Source organism: Motacilla alba, chromosome 15 (assembly GCF_015832195.1).
Source record: "Motacilla alba alba isolate MOTALB_02 chromosome 15, Motacilla_alba_V1.0_pri, whole genome shotgun sequence".
NCBI classification, from domain to species: Eukaryota; Metazoa; Chordata; class Aves; order Passeriformes; family Motacillidae; genus Motacilla; species Motacilla alba.
In genome coordinates, this window is record NC_052030.1 from 10719534 (window position 1) to 10741349 (window position 21816).

The window sequence follows — 21816 nt, forward strand, 5'->3', positions numbered from 1 at the left end:
TTTGAAATTGTGAGTGTATTCAAAAATGTCTGCCATTAAATAATGTATTCACAATTAATGCCAAAAGAACTAAATTTTAATGATTTCAAATCTATTCCAAAATGCAATTAGTGCTGTGATGTATGTACCATCAGTGGAAATCCCCTTCACTCAGTTAACCCATGGTGGTTTTTTCTTAATTTTTTTTTTTGTTTTTCATCTTAGAGTGATTTTAATATTACAGTTATTTCTTTCAGATTCACCTTTTAATTTTCCTAATTTTTCATTCATGTTTCTCATTTTATTTTACTCCATTTCATCACCTTTGTTAGGCCAGTAATCTGGCCAAAGAACTGCAGGGCAAAGAGCAAAAGCTTCTTGACTTTGAGAAAAACTTGAGTGCAGTAAATCAAGTTAAAGATTCTTTGGAAAAGGAACTTCAAGTTTTGGTGAGTAATACCCCAAAATTTTGACTTTACTCTTTGGATTTTGGGTTTCATGATGAGAGTGTAATGGAAGTTTGTGGTAAAAAAACCTTCCAAAGGTTTTTTACTGGTGGAAAAAAATGGGAAGGGTTCAAGGCTAATGGCATCTGTCTCAGAATAAAAAGAGCATTTCACCTCAGTCCTGTGTTATCAGGTGTTTTGTCTAAATAGAACTCATCTATTTATGGATTGCAGATAAAAGTAAACCAAATCAAAAGCAGCAGCAGTTTAAATTTAGGAACACTTAATGGCCCTTTATTGTAGCTGTTGTGCCAATTAATGCTTGCTACACACTGCTTATAAATGGTTTTAAAAGACATTTCTCATTTAAATAAATTTCCAAATACTCTCTTGTTGGGTGGGGTTCCTCTGAGGATCTACGCTGGCATTAGTAACAAAACAATGGCATTTTGGTCTTTCCATGGCCAATAGTAAATATTCAAACCTGGTGGAAGAGCCTCACTTGCCTTCCTGAAAATCCTCCTTTTTCTTCATGGTCTGGCAGCAATTCCTGCTGGTAAAACTGGAGAACACTGGTAGGAGATGGCTCACAGGGCTGCAGGTGTCCCCTGCATTTACCCATAGAAACCCCAAATTCCTGATTCCCACCCTGGAATCTGTGGCAGCTGATGGGGGAGTTGCTTTAAATGTTGAGGGACTTGCAGCTGAGGCAAGGGAAGATCTGTGCTGAACTGTAACTCAAAAACTTGAGATCTGTTTATGGTAGGAGCAAAGACTGTTCAATTTGTACGTGAAAAATACCTAATACAAACTCCGTGGTTGAGTTGTTACTACCAAGCCTTACCTTAAGTTTTTATCGATTTTTCAGAAAGAAAAATTTACTAGTGCAGCTGATGAAGCAGAGAATGTTCAACAAGCTATGCAAGGTATGTGCTGCTAAAATAAACAGAGAACTTAAATGCTGCAGAAATTAAATGCCAACAAAATGGCTTTTTTAAACACTTTCAAGCTCATAGCTGATGTCACAGCAGTTTCAGGGGCTGTGGAAAGGACAGGATTGTTTGTAGCCTCTCTGAAGGGTAACATACCTTGCAAGTAGCTGGAATTATCTGCATTTAAGTGGTTACTAACTTTATTTTCCAAATTTTACTTGCCCAGAAACGGTGAAGAAGCTGAACCAAAAAGAAGAGCAGTTTGCACTCATGTCTTCAGAAGTGGAGCAGCTCAAGTCTAGTTTGACTGGTAAGGAAGGGATGAAATGGAATGTTCTGGAAATGCATCAGCTTTGTGCTCTGTAGCCTGTAGGAGGCTTTGCTGTGCCTTTCATCTCTTTTCATCTCTAAAACCAGTGCAGAGGGATTTGTGCCCTGAAGCAAACCTTGCCTGCTGGTGGTGCCTGGGAGAAGCATCCCAAGGCTGCCTTTGCCCCTGGCAGTGCCTGCCCTGCCCTGAGGCATTTTTTCACTGGAGCTCCAGTGTTGCCTTCCTTGTTCATTCTCTGCTGCTCTGCTGAACAGCTGATGAGTGCTTTCACCTGCAAGACCTGCAGGTCTCTTCCTCCATTGCTTCCTTCCCCTCGAGCCAGCAGAACTTGTACCAACATCTCATGGCCTGGAGTGAATCACTTCTGAAACAAAGGGCTCATGACCAGCTGCTCCTTGCTAAGAGTCCTCAAGCTTTTGCTGCAGGTACCAGTTCAATCAGTCACCATTTTTCATTTTAAAGGGTTGATCTGTGAGGTCTGGAGCATCAGTGTTGCTGGTTTTAGTTCTTTACAGTTCTCTAGCTGTTCTTTGCATACCCTTCCTCTAGAATTTACAGCTTAACCACCTTTGTTTTGCTCAGAGATGGAGAGGAAGCTGAGGGAGCGAGAAGAGAGGGAGCAGCAGCTGATGGAAGCAAAAGCCAAACTTGAAAATGACATTGCAGAGATCATGAAGTCATCAGGAGACAGCTCTGCCCAGCTCACAAGAATGAATGATGAGCTGAGGTTAAAAGAAAGGTATTTCATCACTGTCAGAGCATTGTCACATCAGATCTCCACTCCCACACTCCCAGCTTCTCATTTTATTTTTCTGTAAATATCTGAACAAGATGCTCCTGAGTGTCACATTGATATGACAAGCGAGCTTATTCTGGCAAACTAAATCAATCCAAACAGTCTCCTGGGAGTGATTTGAAGAGCATCCAACACGGATAACTCCAAAATTCTTACATAACATACTTCTTATTGCCCACAGTAAATGACCTCTTGAATAATCCAGACTGTTTTGTGATTGTGCTTCATGACTATTCGATTACCTGATAAACTCAGTTTATTTAGATATTTAAAAGACTTGGGTCACATTTTTGTAAGAGAAAATGTGGGGTTTTTTTCCCCAAATAAAAATTTTATGTACAATACTGGGGGGAATATAACTTGATCTTCCCTGTTTAGCAGAACTCTCTCTGTTAAACAGTGAAATCTCATTCTGAATGCTCGGTCAGAATATGGAACTCCAGCACAATCTTGGCTCTTTCATCTCTGTGCTTGTCATGCTGTCAGCAAAAAGTGATGTTCTTTCATTTGGTCTTTCCAGGCAGTTGGAGCAAATACAGCTCGAGCTTACAAAAGCAAATGAAAAGGCTGCTCAGCTTGAGGAAAACGTGGAACAGACAACACAGAAAGCTGAGCAGAGGCAGCAGGAAACTCTCAAAACTCATCAAGCAGAACTGAAAACTCTGCAGGATCATTTAACAGACATGGTAAGAACAATTTTAAAAGCAGTAAATATTGCAGAAAAATGGTCCCAGTGTTGCTTGAACTGTGTTTTACTGTCTTATCTTCCACCAGAAAAAGCAGATTGAGAGCAGCCAACATCAGTACAAAGATCTGCAGTCAAAGCATGAGAAAGAAATTTCTGAGCTGGTGGCTAAACATGATGCAGATATCCAAGGGTTTAAGCAGAACCTGCTGGATGCAGAAGAGGCACTGAAAAGTGCCCAGAGGAAAAACAGCGAGCTGGAGGCACAGGCTGAGGAGCTGCAGAAACAAGCAGAGCAGGCCAGAGTAAGTGGCTTTTGTCACTCTGCAAGTGACCTAAAGTTTAAATTTCTGTCTCAGTGACTCGTTTTCTCTCTGCTTCAACCTTTCATAGCCAGATTTTTGTAGTTTTTCTGTTTTGAACTTTCCCAGGATATGGGTTAGGGAGGAGAAGCCCACAAGACAAACTGGTTGTTAGTTCTTCTCTCAGTTACACACGAGTTGATGAGATACAGTTCTTTAATATCAGTTAACATTTTATGTTCATAGATCTGGCTCAGCACAGCCAGTTGGAGCCAGATGTCCTTCCCTGGTTTTTTATATGCTTGGATTTTAAGATGCATTGTGAACTACTTCATTTAGAAGTGCTACACACCTTTTATTTTGTAGTATGATCTGCAGCTATTCAGTGTGTAGCTTGACTTTAGCAATTTTCATTTTTCCTCCTGTTTCTTTGACTTTACTGCTTGCTTTCATCCCTCAGCAATTATTTGCTATAATCTTTTTTGTATGATTTAGCAAATTTTTAAGTGTATAAATTGACACACATTATTGCCGGGGCTGATGTGGTGTTTTGAATTAAAGGGATCATGACAACATATTTTTGAGAGAATCAGGAGGAGGTGAAACTGAGAATTGGAAGGCAGTTTCTAATAGAACTACTTGCATTTTAGTTCACTTAAGAGTCTCGGGAAATCATTCTGTGGCTCTTCTTTTGAACAATTTACAGTAAGTCAATTTATTGAGAGTACTTTTATAAATTACATGAAATTTTTGATGGAGGAACCTTTAAACCATGATAATTTTAATATTATTTAGCCACTAAAAGCTTCTTGTGGATGCTGCGTGTTCTGTGATGTAACGGGGTGTCTGTCAGCAGTTGAGTTCAAACAGGCACTGTGTGTCAGTGTATACACTTTTAAAACTTTAATTACAGTTGCTCTGTTTGCCCTTAAAGCACATTTCTCATTCGTCTGCTTGACTTGATTTTTGTTTTCCCTTCTCCCTGACTTTATTTCTTTAGTCCCTAAGCTCTGTGTTAGCCTCATCCAGAAAAGAAATCGAACAAATGTCAGACAAGATGAGGGCTTTGATATCAGAAAAAGAGACTTTGGCACAGGAGGGGAATACTTTAAAATTAGAGAGAGGTCCCTTGTTATCAAAACTTAAAGAACTGGAATCAAAGATTTCGTTAATGCAACAAGACCAAGAAGAACTGAAGGCAGAAAATAAAAGACTCCTAAAGCAGAAGGAGGAAGCTGAGGCCAAAAGCCAGCAGGAGAGCACAGAAAAGGGAGCACTGGCTTCTGAGAAAAGCAAATTACTCTCTGAACTCGAGGCAGTGCAGGCGAAGCTGCTGAAGGCAGCTCAGGAAAATGAGGCTCTCCAGTCCTTGGAGTTAACCCTGTTCCAAAAGCTGGAGGAACTTCAGGCCAGCAAAGATGCCATGGATGTGGCATGTCAGAAACATGTCAAAGAATGGGAGGAGCTGGAGAGTTATCAGAAGAGACTTTTGGAAGAGAAAGATGCAGCTCTAAAAGACAAGGATGATGTTATCCAGAAGCTGGGAAGTTCTTGTGAGGCCCTGACCAGAGACCAAAGGGAGCTCCAGCAACAAGTGTCAGCTCTGGCTGCAGAGAGAGTTTCAGCCCTAGGGGAGCTCTTGGCTCTTCAAGACAGACACAAAGCCCTGGAAGAGGAGCTGGGCAGGGTCTTGACAGGCCTGCAGGAAGAGAAGGAGATGCTCCTCAAAGGCACAGAAAAGCTGCAAGAGAGTTTAGACAAGGCAGTCAGTGAAAAGCAAGTGTTAAAAGCGAGAGAAGAGGAGATGCAAACCCAGCTCACCAAAGCGATGAAAGACAGCACGGAGCTGCAGAATTCCCTGGAGAACCTCACTTGTCTCCTTGAGGAGATGAAAGCCTCAAGAGACACACTCAGTTTGGAATGTGATCAGTTACATCAAGAGAAAGAGGCTCTTTCCTCATCAGAACAAAGGCTTTTGGCTGAAAGGGAGCAACTTCTCAATGAAAATAAGGCAACGGCTGAAAAGCTTGGGAAGGCCTCAGCATGTGCTGAGCTTTGTGAGAGAGTCTGCACTGAGAAAATGAACAAGCTGACCTTGGAGAAGGAATCTGTCCTTCAGAAGCTGTTGCAGTTTGAAAAGCACAATGAAGCTCTTCTCCAAGAGAGGAAGGAACTGGAGACAAAATACTTGGAGCTCGTTGATGAAAGCAAGTCTTGTGCAAAGGCAGTTTCTGATCTGAAGAGAGAACGTGAGCTGGACCTCTCGTCCAAGAATGCTCTGGCTGAAGAGAATGCCACACTCCGAGATTCCATTGAAGCCCTGAAGGGAGAACTCAGTAAGAAGACTGTAGAAAATCAAGAGTTAATGGCCTGTAAATGTGACCTTTCCAATCTTCTGAAGGAGGCCCAGGATGCCAGAAGAGCATTAGAAGGTGAGCTGGCTGCTGCATCGCACACCAAGCAGGTCCTGACATCTTCCTTGGACTCCTGCTCCTTCGCCAGGGAAATGCTGACCAGGGAGAGGGATGAGCTGCAGGAGGAGTGTCAGAAATCAAACAGAGAGGTTGCTCTTGTGAAAGAATCCTTAACCTTGGAAAAGGAAGCTCGAAAACTGGATGAGAAATCATTTCTGTTGGGACGTACAGAACTTGAAAGGAACATCTGCTGCTTGGAAAAGGAGCTAGAAGAGCTGAGAGAGAAAAATAAAGTTCTGACTGAGAAAACACTTTTAATTGAAGAGAAAGAAAAATCTGAAATGGTACTGGTGGAAATAATGAGAGAGGAACAAATCATCTGTGCAGAGAAAGAGCATGTCACTGCCAACATGAAGCGACTGAAGAGCGACTTCGCTGCGGTGTCCAAAACAGCAGCGCGGTTCCGGGGCACGCACAGCGGCCTCGCCAGGAAGATGGATGTGCTTGAGCACGAGATGGAGCTGATGGAGAAGGAGGGAACTGAGTACCTTCAGGACCTGGAGAGCATGAGGAATGAGCAGAAAAATCTGCTCCTCAGTCAGGAGGGACTAGTGAAGGAGAAGGGGAAATTCTTCCGGGATTATTACAGACTGTGTGAGGAGGTTAAACTCTTAGAACAAGCTAACAGTGACCTCTCAGGCAAATTGTTGGAGTCTCAGGGCCAAAATCAGATGCTGCAGGAGCAAATGAACAATCTGATTTTGAAAGTAAAAGAAATTGAGACTCTCCAGGCCCAAGCAGTAGTACAGAAACCAGAGGTATTGAAATTCATAGTTAAAAATCAAGTCTGGGGCTGGTTCTACTAATCCTGAGCACTAACCCCTGGTGTCCTCTCTGCGCTTCTCTGCACACTCAGCACTTCATAACACACTGCAGTTCTGGGCTCTCTCAGTGTGGTACTGGGGGGTTGTTGCTAGTGAGTCTAAAAGACACTTTTTTTTTCTTTTTTTTTTAATATTTTTAACTACAAAAGCCTCTGTTGTTGCTGAATGTTGCAAGAAAACAAACTGTGAATAAAAGGAAGTTGTGTTCCCTGAATCTGGGAGGAGACATTGAGCAGCTCCTTCTAGTGAAGGACTCTTCAGCATAAAATTTAAAGTAGTAACAGATAAGGTTTTCAATTGGATCTTTGAGCAATTTTATGTGCAATTACAGCAAACTACCAATCTGAGTTACTCCAAAAATATGAAAGAATATTATACCCTGCTTCTGTAAATGTAATTGGATAAAAGCAGTGTGAGAGAAAGGGAAAGATGTTGACAATTCTGGTGTTCTTTTTATTCACAGAAGTGTTTTGTATTCACCACCAACAAATTCTTTATAAAATACTTTGATTTTCAGTTTGTGTGGCTTGAAGCCCAGAAAATCACCCTGAATGCAAATTGGAATCAGGAGATCCCATAGATTACACCTGCCCAAGTATTTTAATATCATTGTGAAGTATTTCCTTTATGAGGCCATAATGAGCAACACTGAAATAATGCAATAATTGGCTTTATCTCTAATTCCATTATTTTCCAAAGATTTGAGGTTTTGTAATTCTGTATTTCTGAAAATAAACCAGGCTGTTGGAAGTGAATATCTGTTGAATTACTACTGCCTAAAGAGGTGAGAGACCTGAGAGCAATCACAGTGGTGGTAATGAGAAACCCAGGAACTAAAATTCCTCAGGGATGACACGAGCATGGGGTTATAATCTGTTTCTGCATGGAATTGAATCTTCAGATCATTTTATACTTTATGCAGCTCCAAAATGCAAATAAATTCCTAGTTTAAGTCCTTATTTACCTGGGAAGCAGCTGACAACCCACAGAGCTGTGCATAAAGTATTGATCTTTTGCTGTCAGAGTTCCTGTTGGGAATAACTGGTTTTTTTCCCCACCTCCCTTTATATCCAGGTGGCCAAACTGGCAGAAGATGTTTTCCAGGCAGTGGAGCAGGTGACCAAGGAGAAGGATGCCATTCACAAAGAGAAGATTGAAACTTTGGCCTCTTTGGAGAACACGAGACAGACAAACCAGAAGCTGCAGAATGAAGTAATCACATTAAATGCTTTTCTGTGAAAAGTTTTGCCTGGTTTGTGAGAGCAGCTGTTGAATTGTAGAGAATTGAAATAGGCAGGAGAGGATTCTGTCATTTTCCCACTAATTGCTGGATGAGCACAGAGTGATGGCAAATGCACGTGGTTTTCTGGTCGTGGTTGTTTGGTATTTTGCACGTGGTGTCAGTCCAAGGTCCAGCAGTTCCCATTGGGATCTGTGTCCTGTCCATGCCTTCCCACCACTCTGTGCTGCTCCAGGGCCCGAGGAAGGGGAGGATGCCCTCAGCCTTTGGTGTTGTGCACTGCCAGAGCTCTGGGGGTGAGCAGCTGGGCTGCCCCACTGCTGGAGCAGGGATGATTCCCAGCAGGATCTGCCGGCGCGGAATTAGAACTGGTGACGTTCGTGTGGGAGGGGTTCCCTTCCTGGATTAAAAAAATCCACAGGGTCCTGATGCCATGAGAATGGCTGCAGATTATCTGTTATGTAATAAATACACTCTGTGGTGCATGAAAACAAACCAGCTCCGTGAGCTGCTGGTGTTTCTGTGGGGGACACGGGCTCAGCAAATCCATCCCAGCACTTTGTCCCATGCAGCAAGATCTCTGCAAGGAGTTCATTTCCTGGGGGTGCAGGCACAGCATTCAGCCCTCCCGACTCTCAGAAAATAAGGTATGGAAAAGCAGAATTCATGAGTTGTCTTAGAGGAATAAACATCAAGGGGACAGCTGGCTTTAGCAACAAGCTCTGCATTTCAAAACCAGATAATGCTCTGAGTGCTGCAGCAGTTCATGGAGGTGCTTTGGGCTTTACCTTGGGGGGTTGACACCACATTCCTGGAAACTGCTCTCCAGTGGGCTTGGAATTCTTTGTGCTGCTCTGTTTGAATGCAGAAGGTCTCATAAAATCTGTTGTTGGACAAACGCATCAGTCCAGACAGGCTGGGTTAATTTAGGGGCTAAAGATAGAAAATGGAAGAGCTCAAGCCCCCGTTTGGCTGAGGGCTGTGTCCTGAGAACTGTGTGGTTTCGTTGGTGTAATCAGGGTTTTTTTCCTCTTTAAGTTGGACATGCTTAAACAAAACAACCTGAAAAACGAAGAGGAACTTAATAAGTCAAAAGAGCTTCTAAATCTGGAGAACAAGAAAGTGGAAGAACTTAAAAAAGAATTGTAAGTATTTCACTGTTAAATCTGTTCGTTTTTGTGGGTACATTTACCTTTTTGGGGTTTTTTTAATTGTCTTTCAGGAACTTTCTGGTATCCTGACTTATAAAGCAGATATCGGGTCAAAATTGTTTGCCAAATGTTTGGCATGTGCAAAACTTGACATGAGAATGTTGCTACTAAATTGCTGAAGGGAATTAAAGCAAATCCTTTGAGAACAGTGTGAAATAATTTGTTTGTTGGAGGGTTCTGCCACCCAAGGGCACGAGATAATACTAAAATCTTTATTAGAAGAGAATTCTGATTTAATTACAAGTACACTTGGAGTTTTAAGTGGCTTTGTTCACAGAAACTTGACTCTGCTTTTATTTTTCATTGATGGCTTTATAAAGTTTATTTCTGTGGCCCCATTGTGTATTTATTTCCTAAACAGTGTAAACCAAATCCTATATATTGGATATAAAACTCGAGTTAACTTTTCATTATTTGAGCTGCTTCATTGAAAACCAACATTTGGCAAACTGCAGGCTCACGATGTGTAACTCTGGACACCAACAAATGAACTGAAAGCATTTTGAAACCATGAGATTTGCCCCGTGGAATCCCATTGTAGCAAAGCTGCTGCTGTGCCACAGGGAATAAAGATCCCAGAGGTGTCATGCATTAAATCACAAACCCCTTTGCACCTGTGCTCCCAGAGGAATTGCTTGGCTCATGGAGGGAGAGCTGGAATCTCGCTGACAGCTTCAGAGCAGCTCTGACAAATTATTATTATTATTATTATTATTATTATTATTATTATTATTATTATTATTATTATTATTATTATTATTATTATTATTATTATTATTATTATTATTATTGTAGTTCCATTGGTCATTTTGTGACAGCTCTGCGGTGACACCAGGGCACAGGGGCCACCAGCTCACAGAATTCAGTGTCTGCCTGTGACTTTGGGAAACCTGGGGGGCCTTGCACAGACCCCTTGGAGAAAGGCAGGATTTCTTTCCAGGAGCAATTCCTGCCTGAGTGCTTGTGGGAGATGACACAGGGAATGACTGCTGGACACGGGGAATGGCTGCTGGACACAGGGAATGGCTGCTGGACTCAGGGAATGGCTGCTGGACACAGGGAATGGCTGCTGGACACAGGGAGTGACTGCTGGACACAGGGAATGGCTGCTGGACACGGGGAATGGCTGCTGGACACAGGGAATGACTGCTGGACACAGGGAATGACTGCTGGACACAGAGAATGGCTGCTGGACACAGGGAATGGCTGCTGGACACAGGGAATGGCTGCTGGACTCAGGGAATGACTGCTGGACACAGGGAATGGCTGCTGGACACGGGGAATGATTGCTGGACACGGGGAATGACTGCTGGACACAGGGAATGACTGCTGGACACAGAGAATGGCTGCTGGACACAGGGAATGGCTGCTGGACACGGGGAATGGCTGCTGGACTCAGGGAATGACTGCTGGACACAGGGAATGGCTGCTGGACACGGGGAATGGCTGCTGGACACGGGGAATGACTGCTGGACACAGGGAATGACTGCTGGACTCAGGGAATGACTGCTGGACACAGTGAATGACTGCTGGACACAGGGAATGACTGCTGGACACAGGGAATGGCTGCTGGACACGGGGAATGGCTGCTGGACATGGGGAATGACTGCTGGACACGGGGAATGGCTGCTGGACACAGGGAATGACTGCTGGACACAGAGAGTGACTGCTGGACACAGGGAATGACTGCTGGACACAGGGAGTGGCTGCTGGACACAGGGAATGACTGCTGGACACAGGGAGTGGCTGCTGGACACAGGGAATGGCTGCTGGACACAGGGAGTGACTGCTGGACACGGGGAATGGCTGCCGGACACAGGGAATGGCTGCCGGACACAGGGAGTGACTGCTGGACACAGGGAGTGACTGCTGGACACAGGGAGTGGCTGCTGGACACAGAGAGTGACTGCTGGACACAGGGAATGTCTGCTGGTTGCTCTAATGCTGGAACAGCGAGGGACACTCTGATGTGATGGAAAGGCAGCAGATATTGGCTGTAATTTGCCAGGCAGGAATTATTTATAGGAGATGCTGCCTTGAAAATCTCCAGCGCCAGCAGGTGTTCTCAGGACCCTGATCACTCTGGGGTTCATTCTGTTATTTCTTAGATTGAACGTGGCCTCTGATCATCAGAGCTGATCCCTTGGGGAGAAAGGGAAGCTTGTCTGGTTTTTAACTGATCTTTGCTGGTTGTTTTGTGTGTTGCCCTGTTTCAGTTACAGTAGGAATTGCCTTGGTGGCAGGGGTTCCTGAGCAGCAGGGTGTGGGCAGAAAGCACAGCTCAGGGGGAGCTGTGTGAGGTGAGGAGAGCAGGGGGAATGTGGTGCCTTTGGAGCAGGGGGATGTGACAGGGACAGGGTGTCCTCTGGAAATGGCCGGGGTAAGGGAAAGCTTGCAGTGCCTGTGGCTGCTCCCAGGGCCATCCCTTGGGAATTCCTTGCCACGAACACAGGAGCATTTCAGGCACACTGACCCCAGTACTGGGTGTGGGGCTGTTTTAACACCCTCAATAATCTGTGCCTTAATGCCAGAAGAAAGAGGAGGAGGGGATAGTGCTGCACCTCAGCAAGGAAACTGGGTTAGAAATAGGTGTGTTCCTGCTCTGCAGGAGTCTCTGTTAGAGGTGGGAGCAGTTTGCTCCAGTCCAGGGGGATCAGGGTGGGAATTTGCCAAGGTGAGACCAGGTAGAAGGAATGGTTGAAAAATCAGAGTCCCATGAGATGCTGAACTAAAATCAGGCTTTTGTCTAAATGTGCCCAGTAAGAGACAACAGATCCTTGCATTTTGAAGTGCTTGAATAAGTTTCTGACGTAAGGGTTCTTCTACTTCCCACGGTTATAAAAGTATTTTTAATATTCCAGTCAGGGTTGAGGTCTGTAGTATTGGCACACAGGAGTACTGCATCTCCTTTTTTAAAAAACAAAAGAGTAATAAAAATTACTATTCAGTGAAATTAAGGGTCTCTTCTGTGCTTTTTGAAAGATGTCAAATCTTAAAGATTTTTCTGTTAGTCACTCATGCTACAGCCAGCGTGCTAAATATTTCTAAAAATTTGTTGCAAATAAACGTATTTTAAGGGAACTATACTCATTAGTAGCAACACAGGCTGATGAAAGCTGCAAAGCCTTTTTTCCTTCACCTTTGGTTTTGTCTCATTTGCAGTTTTGTGTCTGTTAAAATAATGGAATAGATGAGGTTTTGCTTCCTGTGATCCTGCACTTTTGGACGTCAGACCTGATAGGGAGTAGTTAAATAAGTAGAGCTCAAAGCTGGTTTTTTTCCTGTTGCCTTTTTTCCAAGTTTTCTTTCTTTTTTGATGCTTTTAAGCAATTCTGTTTTACCTCTGGCTGTTCTGTGAACAGCCGCGGCTGCAGCCATCACCAGCCCTCCTGGCCCGCCCTAATCCCATCCTCGCTGCCCGTGGGAATTCCCGAGCACCTGGAGCAGCGGCAGGGGAAGGCTTCGAGCAGCCGCAGGGTTCATCCCGTCCCCGTGTCCCCGGGATTGTCACCGCCGTTCCCGATCCCCCAGCCACGTGATCCCGATGTATTTTTCCAAGCTGTGAAGCCGCCTCTCTCCCCCGGTTTTCCCTCGCCTCTCCCGTTCCTATGGTAACGATGCTCTCTGTGTGCTCGCAGCGAAGCGCTCAAGCTGGCAGCGGCTCACAAGTCCCAGCAGCTCGAGGCTCTGCAGGAGGAGAACGTGAAACTGGCCGAGGAGCTGGGCAGGAGCAGGGACGAGGTGTCGAGCCACCACCACAAGGTAGAGCGGCCGCCGCGGGCGGGAGGAGCCCCGGGGAGCCCCGGGGAGCCCTGCTGGAAAGGAGCAGAGGTGCTGGGAATGTTCAGAAATAAATTCGGAAGCCACCTGCACGGGGAGGTTGGAAGTGCAGGCTGACAGAAGGTTACGTAACCCGGGAAGGATACTCGGGAAGGCTTGGGAATGAGCAGAAATGAAACGTGCTTTAGCCAAGTGTATTAACAGAGAGTTGCTATTTCTGTCGGGAGTGATTTTGTTACACAACTGTGGAAATGTCCATCCACCAGTAAAAGGGAATGTAGCTTTTTAATTCTTATTCCTGCTCTCCCCGCTGAAAATAAAGAGGATTTAGGATGCATTTCAGAATACTGTGTAAAACTACTTGGTTGGACTTATGTCTGCTCAAACTTCACACTGTGCTGCAGCCAGGCAGTGGGTCCCAGGGAACAGAACCCCTGCCAGGTGTTTTTCTGGTGGTACTTAATTTTTTTATTTTTTCTATTATATCTGAACATGTTGTTGGAATCCTAAAATATGGGCAAGTTTCTCAGCTTGTGTCACTGGTTCTTGCCTGAAGGTGAAGCAGATTTACAGCCCCTAATGTGGAGGGTTTAGTTCTTGTGAAGCAGTTCCAGTGACAGGCACGCTGTGAAGGAATCTTTGGAAGATTGTATCCAGAAGATCCAAAAGCAGGAATGTAGGAGACTGAGGTTTGTGTCCTGCCTTTCTGGGAGAGCTCCTTTGCAGGGAGGGGATCCTGAGGGCACAGACTCTTCCACCCTGCAACAGGCTGAATATTTTTAAAGCCAAGAGGCTGATTTTTCCTCAAGGGTCCTGTTTGGAAGTCCTGAGGATGGATGAGTACATCCCTGGCCAGTTTGTAAATCCTTTTAGCTGCTGCCAGGAGTAATGCTCAGGCTCCTTGATCCTCAAGAGCCTTTGGAGGTGACGAGCAGAGTCCCAGACATGTGGGCTCAGCACTGACTCATTCCCCATCTGAGGAGCAGAGTGGGGAGGGCACATCCCAATCAGCCAGTAGGAGCTGCTCCCCACTCCCACAAGGTTTCCTAAATTATTTCAGAGTCCTTGAGGCAACCTGTTATTTTCAGGGAGAGTTGTAACTTCAGAAGGATTGGGCAGCATTGGTAAATCTTCCTGCATTTTGTCACCCGGAATGGCCCCGAGGGAGGGGACCCCGGCCCTGGCCTGGCTGTGTCACTGCACTCCCTCTGTGGCCTCCCGTGTTTGCAGCTGCCCTCGGGGAGGATTCCTGCTGTGTGCATCCTGCTGGCTGTGGATCTGTCAGCAGGGATCCCTCTCACTGCCAGGACAGCAGCTGTAGTGTGGGAAGCACAGGGATGAACCCAGCGCTTCACAAACTGGAATTGTGTCAGCTCAGCCTGTCCTGTGAGGAGATGGCTCCAAGCAAGGATCTGGAGGATCTGCTGGAGCTTGGATGCACAGCCTGTTTGCCTTCTGCAGCCCTTTGTGCTGCTCTGTGTCCCCTTCTGGAAAGCAGGATCTGAGTCTCAGGAATGTGGGAATGCTGCCTGTTGCAGTTCCCAAATGTTGTATTTGGGCTGTGAGATCTGGTGAACAGCTCGGCCTCCCAAAAGCCTGGAAGAGGCCTTTGGTATCCCAGCACCTCCCTCTCCTGTCACACCATGCTTGGCACCAGTGGCCACAGGCTTTGGGCTCCCTGGGTTCAGGAAAGATGTCACCACAGGGATTCCTCCAGTAGATTTTGGAGGAGTGTCCGTGGTGGCAGTGAAGGGTTTCCCACAGCAGGATTGCCCAGCAGCTCCCAGGAATCTGGGCAGTGGGGAGGAGAGCAGAGCACAGCAGAGCTCAGGCTGCAGAGGGTCTGTGCAGGTACCTGTGAAATGCATCAGGAAGGGGCACACACGGCACGGGGAATTTGGAGCTGTTGCTGTGGTAACCACATAAATTCTAACAAGTGTGTTGTCAACTGGGTTAGACAATCTGTGGCTGCTGGTGACACACTTTGCAAATTTAATGAATCCTCTGTCATGAATGATTTATCTGGACATTTAAAGGTTAAAGTGTCTCACGCCAAAGATGCTGATGGAGTTTTTCTGTATTGATCCATTAATAATTAGCTGATTGTAATTAGTTAAAGAGTCACATTCAGATAGATACTGAGCTCAGGGAGCTTTCCTAGCCTCAAATTATTTGTTGTGGTATTTTGGGAGCCTCAGACCTCCTCAGGCATTTGAAGTTCATTGGAGAAGGTGTAGAAATACCCAGCAGCTCACCTGGCCCATCTTTTATTAACAGTGTGCAAGGTCTGCTCCGAGGGTGCTGAGTGGGACTGTAGAGAAATGCCAGTGCTGGCCAAGGAATCCAGAACACCAGCTGGGAAATGTGGTGGGCAGGAGATGAGTCCCCTCACCCAGGAGATGTGCAGGAGGAGAAGGGCCTGGAACCCAGGTGTCAGAAGGAGGGTCTGGAGAAGCTGCAGCTCCCTGGGAGTCCCATTTCTCAGACTTTGTCATATTTGTCCCTTTCTGTCAGCAGTCTGACAGATGTCAGGAGTTCACACAGGCTGCCTCTGGGCAGGGAGCAAGACAGAAACTGGGAACCAGGGGCTGCTCTGGTGCTGCTGGTGGAACTGGGTTTTGCCTGCCTTTGACCTGCAGGAAGAACTTGGCCATACCCCCACAGTGCCTTGATGCTCTGCTCTCCCACGGTGGTCACTTGCCCTGAGAGACACATCTTGATTTGCTTTGAGAATTATTTAAGTCTCTCTACACCATTCTAGTATCTATTTTTCATATCAATAAAGTTGTGTGATTGAGCTCAGTGAAACAATCCTGGTTAGTCCCAGACCTGGAGGGTTTAGCAGCTCTGCAGCACAGGGAAGGAGAAGGGAACTTGTCAGGAAATGTGGAGGAGATGGCTGCTCTCAGTGAGCTGCATTTAGCTGAGAGCTGGGGGCTGGCAGACACCCTGCCTGCTCAAGGAAACTTGTTTAACACCTTCTGTGCTGAACCTCAGGATCTGCAAAGTGCTGAAAGAATTCCCCGTGTCAGGGACAGGAGCTGTTGTCAGGGCTCTGGGGTTGCCATTATAAATGCATGTGTTCCTGACCTCGTGGATGAACCCTGGAAGCTTGTGAAACCCCACTGGAGCCTGTGCTCAGGGAGTTCTGGTACAGACAGTTCTCAGAGCAGTAATTGCTGGCTTTGGCCTTTGAATAAGAAGGAAGGAGGAGATAGTGAAAAATAATTAATTTGTCTGAAAAATACTTGTTTTCTTCACCATTCCAGAAGATCATTTGCCCCAGTGTTGTGTGTTGGGCCTTTGCAGTTTTGTTGCTTTGCATTTCCTAGCCCAGTTTAGACCCAAGAACCAACAATAATTTCAGCTGAAGGCTTTGCAGGTTTTAAGGGCTTAAGAGTGGCCTCAGCAAGTTACAGGTTCAGGATGTGGTAACAAACACCAGACCAACAGCTTTGGGATCAATAATTCATCTCTGAATAACGGGGCAGTAACAAATACGGGTCAGTGGTGCAATGATCCAGCACAGCAGTTCCCCAGTGCTGGGCTGAAAGCAGTGCCCCCAAGAACAGAGGGTTCTTGGGGTGTCAGGGGGTTCTGGAAGTGTCCTTAAACAGTGGTCTCACCTCTGCTGTGTGCACAGCACATGGAAATGCTCATCAAGCACCTCCAGGCCCTCACTAGCTGATGTTTTGGTCGCTGAGCAGTTTGTGTTTGGGTGCATGTGCTGTGCCCAGAAAATCTGCAGCTTGGAGGATCTGGGGGCTCTGCAGCCTCTCCCACGTTTATTTTATGATAATGATGCTCTGATATATCACACTAAGGAAACAATCTGTAGTGTGTTAACTGGAGTCTGTCTGTACTTGTGTTTTAGCTGGAAGAGGAGAGATCAGTACTCAATAACCAGTTATTAGAGATGAAAAAGAGGTAAGTTTTTCCTGCTGATGTGTGTTTAACCCCACAGTCCTACAGAAAAGGAACACAAAAACACTGCTAAGAGCTGTTCTTTCCTGTTGTGTCATGGTTAAAAGTGCTGAGTTGTTGCACTCTGGATTAGAGATGGAAGCATCCACGTTTGCTTTAGTTCCACACCTCCCACGTTGTGGTAATTCTTATTTGCAGTGACCAGTTTAATGTTTGGTTTTAGTCTGCTCTGGAATGTTGGATTGTCCCTCAGTCTGATAAAATGTGTGTGCACAGATCTGACCTGGTGAGCTCTTGAAAAATAATGCACAATGCAGCGATGCTGAGGAGGGTTATCAGGAAAAGGGGAAAAGGAAACAAAAGTTACCGAGCACTTGCTGCTCTCGTGGTTTCAGGCTGTTGAGTTCCTTGTGGGTTATTGCAGTTCATTCAGCACTGCTTTTAAATGCCAGGAGATTTGTCCTGGGTGTTTGGGGCATCCCTTTGTAAACTGCTGCTCAGGGAAAGGTCCCAAGTCACAAATCTGAGTGTCTGCAGTGTGTGCTTGGGAAGCTGATTGGCCCCTGTGCCTTGAGGGAAATGGGGGCTTTCCAAAAGCAGTTACATAAATCCTAAGAGAACAACACAGCTCCCCACGACACCTCGGCTGTTCCAGGGAAAACAAACCAACCCTGCAAATTTCCTGGATTTATAATGGTCACAACAAAGAACAGTGAGTGGCTTTTGGGTGTTTATGCACATCCTTGGCCACTCAGCATTGTCACTGTTCCCCTCCTCATTCCCTGACACTCTGTTCTCTGGGGCAGGGGGATGTTCCAAGCCAGTGCTTCCCCAGGGAATGTCAGAGTTGGATCAGCTGAACCTCCAGCTTTAAGCAGCCTCACGAGCTGCATCAGCAGCCTGTTACTGGAGATGTTTGAAAATGTGTTTCCAGCAGTGTAACTCCTGGCAGTCACTTGAGGAGAGGAAGGAGGGAGTGGGAACCAAGTCATTCAATACTTTCAGCAGTTCTGTTTCACAGAGAACACTTTCAAAGACAAATTCTTTGTAAGTTCTACAGAGGAAGGTGTGGCTCTGATCTTCCTTCTCCTGTTTTACTCTGGGTGAGCTGCCTGAAATAATTCAGTCAGTAATTAAATCAGTGAAGTGAATTTTGCCGTGACTTCACCTTCAGCTGGTTCCACCGAGGTGCCCCAGTTTGTGACTGGCTTCAGGCCCTTGCTCAGCAGTGCTGAATGAGCTGCAATAGAAGAGGACAGTGAGCAGCAGGAAGAGCCTGGCTGAGGCAGACTGCAGGCACTGGGGCTCACAACATGCCAACATGTGGCATCAGTGCTAATGAAAAGGTTTGGCTGAATAAAGAGCTAATTAAGTAAAAATAATGAGAAAAGTCTCTGAATTCCCAAATTCCACAGAATTTGGTGATGGGAAGGTGATAATTTCCTCCTTTTGCCTTAAGAATTCGAGCTGCTGAACAGGAGCCATCTTTGTGTTTCAGTTTGGTCAAATCTCCAGGGGTGGTTTTCTCACCTTCCTTCCACCCCCAGGAATTGTCTCCCTCTGTTTTGGCATCCCCTCGTATGAAATGCTCCAGCTGGCAGTGCCAGGAGTTTGGTGTGGATGGATCCTGGGGGTTCTGTGTGGCTCAGCTCTGGGGTTCAGTGTGGGTTGCTGTCTGACTGTCTTTGAGCTTCGCTGTTTATGGATACTCATCTCATTCCTCTCTCTTCCCTTTCCTGCCCTTGCTTCCCTTGCTATATCTGTGTGTCTTTAATGGTAAGACTCAAGAAAGTCTATCCACGTTACAATAAATAATTTTTTTTTTTAGTAAAGTTGTTGTACATATTTTGGCTGCCTTTGTCCCTTGGTGTCTTGCTTTTGTTTTGTAAAACACTCAGCTATATATATATATAAAATAAAAAAAGTCTATATATTTTTTACCAAAACAGAAAAGGCCCTTGGTGCAAATATTGTTCTTCCTTAAAGTATTTTGCATTTGTACTCCATGTTTCTAACATGTGGTTCTTGTTATCTTGCATTTTTAAAGCTTACCCAGTAGCACTTTAAGGTATTTGCTTCATTCTTAGAATTTCTTATTTTTGTAGTAAGGGAAGAATCTGGGTGATTTTTTTTTCCTAATGCTAAACCATAACAAACCCCTTTCTCCCACAACTTCCATGCACTGCTCAAAACATGGTTCAAGCTTCTAAAGAAAGTGAAGTTTTAAAACGGCATTTAAATGAAAAAGTCATTTTTGTTGTTTTGATTTCCCCCCTGCTGGTAAGCAGATGTTTTGAACTTGAACTGGCAGGAAAAGAGTTTAAGTTCACTAAATCAATTTTTTAATAGTTTCCACCAGATTTTCCTTGCAAGCTCTCCCAGTGTGGTTATTTCCCATTCCCTGTGTGTGACTCCACACGATGCTCCCAGCATCATCCACTTCCAGCAGCAGCCAAGGCTGGAAGTGCCCTGTGATCCACGCTTAGGCATCAGCTCCTTCCTTGGCTGTAGTTATTCCAGTTCCAGAATTTTTGGGTCCCCCACTGGAGCAGCTTCTGCAGAGACTGTCCAGGGAAAGAAAACCCAAAGCTCCGGCACAGGGACCTTCTTCCCCCCCTTGTTTTCTCTCCTCTTTTCTTCTCTCCTTTCTCTCCCCTTGTGTTTTAGCATTCGAGGCTCCTGTATCGAGTCTGTAAATATTTTATTTCTATCCTTACAACCTGTTTGCCTTTTTCAACCACCTCAGCGTTGCGCTGGTTGAAGCCAAGCCCGACAAATGGCAAATTCACCACATTTGTGCCAAAAGCATCTGTTTGGTCCTGATCTCTCCATGAAGATCTGACCAAGTGGAAACATTGGCTGAATCACAAGCTCTTGAGCATGGGCTGAGTCACTGGGTTTCCATCAGCCCTTCCCCAGCTGCGTGCACAGCACGGGAACGCTCGGGAGAACTCTCGGGGGCAGCAGAGCTTGTGAGCAGCAGCTTCCAGGTGTGATTGCCAGATGTCCTCAGGGTTTTCTTCCCAGCAGATCCTGGATTTGCAGCTCTGCTCTGGCAGCAGCACCTGTGCACTGGTGGCACATCCTTTCCCACACCACCACGTGCCTTTGATCCATGGGACAAAGCATGAACAGCACGGGAGAGGCAGAGCCTGGGGAGCCCTGCGGGAGGACACGGAGGTGGCTGTGGGGCTTTCAGTGCTTTGCTGCCTCGGGGTTGGCCAGGGAATCTTTCCATGCCAGTGCCCTTCTGGGTTTTATTAACAAGACTGTAACTTGTGTTTGAAGGCAAGATCACACAGTCTGCAAGTTGTTGTGTTTCCACTTCTGTTGATTCTCTCATTGTAAAAATATACCAAAAACCAAATCAAATTTGCGTTCTTGTTTGGTAGCTGCCTCAGCTTTTCTAAACCCCAGATTCTCCACTTGCTGCTTCCATTCCTGAGTACAATCTGAACAATGAAAGAATTGCATTGATTGTGCTCTCATTGTTGAGTTTATCTCGAGTGGGTGAGATTTCCTGTGTTTCATGGTTGGGTATCGTGGCTCTCACTAACTGTAGATACCACAGAGATGGAAACTTTGCCATTTGAGCTCCATAGCTGTCTCCTGAGCATCCTCGCACGTGGATGGGCTCTGCTCCTGATCCCTCAGCAGTGCTGGGGAGTGTGGAGCAGTTCAGAGTCCCTGCAGGAGCTCAGAGCTGATAGCAGCACTGCTGCCTGCACTGGAGAGCCAGTTCCTCTCAGAGAGAAGTCAATGGTTTGAAGTCACTTTTTTGTTGTTTTCTTTTTTAACCAAAATCTTTCTGCTTGTAAAGAAATTTGTAGCAATGCTCCTCCCGTCAGAGGACAGTTACTCCCTGTGTGTGTTCTGTGACCTGTCAGGAAGATCAGCTTGCAGCAGTGTGAGGGTGTCACAGCAGTGGTGCCTTAAGGCAGGAGCTGTAGGCAGAAGTTGTATCTCTGTTAGATCCATGGAAAATATTGGAAAAACTGGATATATGTACACAGGAGAGAGTTGTGCCTGCTTTGGAGGATCTCTTTTTAACCCTTCTTCCATGCAATAAAACAAATCCCATGTGGTTTCTCCAAGTGCAGGAAATGATGATGTCACTGAAATTAGTGAGGACCAGCTGATATTTCCAGCCTCATCCATGCTTTGCATGACAACTTGTACAATGAGCTTTGCATGCCTGTTTTGTTGCTTGTTAGTAATTCTCAAGAAGTAACAAAACTCTCAAGTTAGGTTTTGTGGAACATTGTGCAACATGTTTGTTTATCCTGTATCTCCCCAGTCTGTTAACTTGCTCCTTTAAATTCAAATGGATACGGTGCTATGCAGATTCTGGCATGTACTACCTAGGTAAAGTTTTTGCTTTGTTTCCACAGTTGTAACACCTGAAATGCTTGTACATATATCAAACCTTAGTCAAGTAGTTAAATGTAATTTGTTTTTTAAGAATCACTTCTTAACAGTAGTTTAATACTTGAAATTAAATGAAGCTACTTTAGGCCACTACAGTTACCCATTCATTAGATGACTTCTGGTTTTACTTGGTTTTCTTTTAGAGAATCAACTTTACAAAAAGAAATTGATGAAGAGAGAGCATCTTTACAGAAATCCATCAATGTTACTAGTGCCTTGATCACACAAAAAGATGAGGAACTGGAAAAACTCAGGCATGAGGTAAATGAGGAATGGATGATTCCTAATTTCAGTTAAGTTGCAGCCAGAGGCTTTGTGTGCTGGCACCTGAAGAGCTGGCTGATAATTTTTCTTTCATGTGGCATAGTTAAACCTTAGCATCAAATCTTCAGATGCCTGTGCTGAGCCAGATGACTCCTGGCACGTGGTTTTGGTGGCTGTTCAGCCCTTGCTTCAAGGGCCCT

General features: G+C 45.3%; 1 protein-coding gene across 15 annotated transcripts in view; it reads left to right on the forward strand.

The window, feature by feature from the left end:
• The window catches only part of CLIP1 (CAP-Gly domain containing linker protein 1), a 63303-nt gene that overhangs the window by 38589 nt on the left and 2898 nt on the right, over positions 1-21816 (forward strand). For 7 of the 15 annotated variants that reach the window (XM_038152239.1, XM_038152246.1, XM_038152245.1 and 4 more), the window contains 13 exons: positions 312-428; positions 1294-1351; positions 1584-1667; positions 2271-2427; positions 3005-3170; positions 3259-3474; positions 4472-6703; positions 7844-7981; positions 9048-9154; positions 12859-12982; positions 16875-16927; positions 18972-18992; positions 21496-21613. In XM_038152239.1, coding sequence (XP_038008167.1) covers positions 312-428; positions 1294-1351; positions 1584-1667; positions 2271-2427; positions 3005-3170; positions 3259-3474; positions 4472-6703; positions 7844-7981; positions 9048-9154; positions 12859-12982; positions 16875-16927; positions 18972-18992; positions 21496-21613 — 3591 coding nt within the window. The remainder of the gene's footprint in view (positions 1-311; positions 429-1293; positions 1352-1583; positions 1668-2270; positions 2428-3004; positions 3171-3258; positions 3475-4471; positions 6704-7843; positions 7982-9047; positions 9155-12858; positions 12983-16874; positions 16928-18971; positions 18993-21495; positions 21614-21816) is intronic. The other 8 variants (XM_038152250.1, XM_038152252.1, XM_038152254.1 and 5 more) reach the window with 4 other exon arrangements.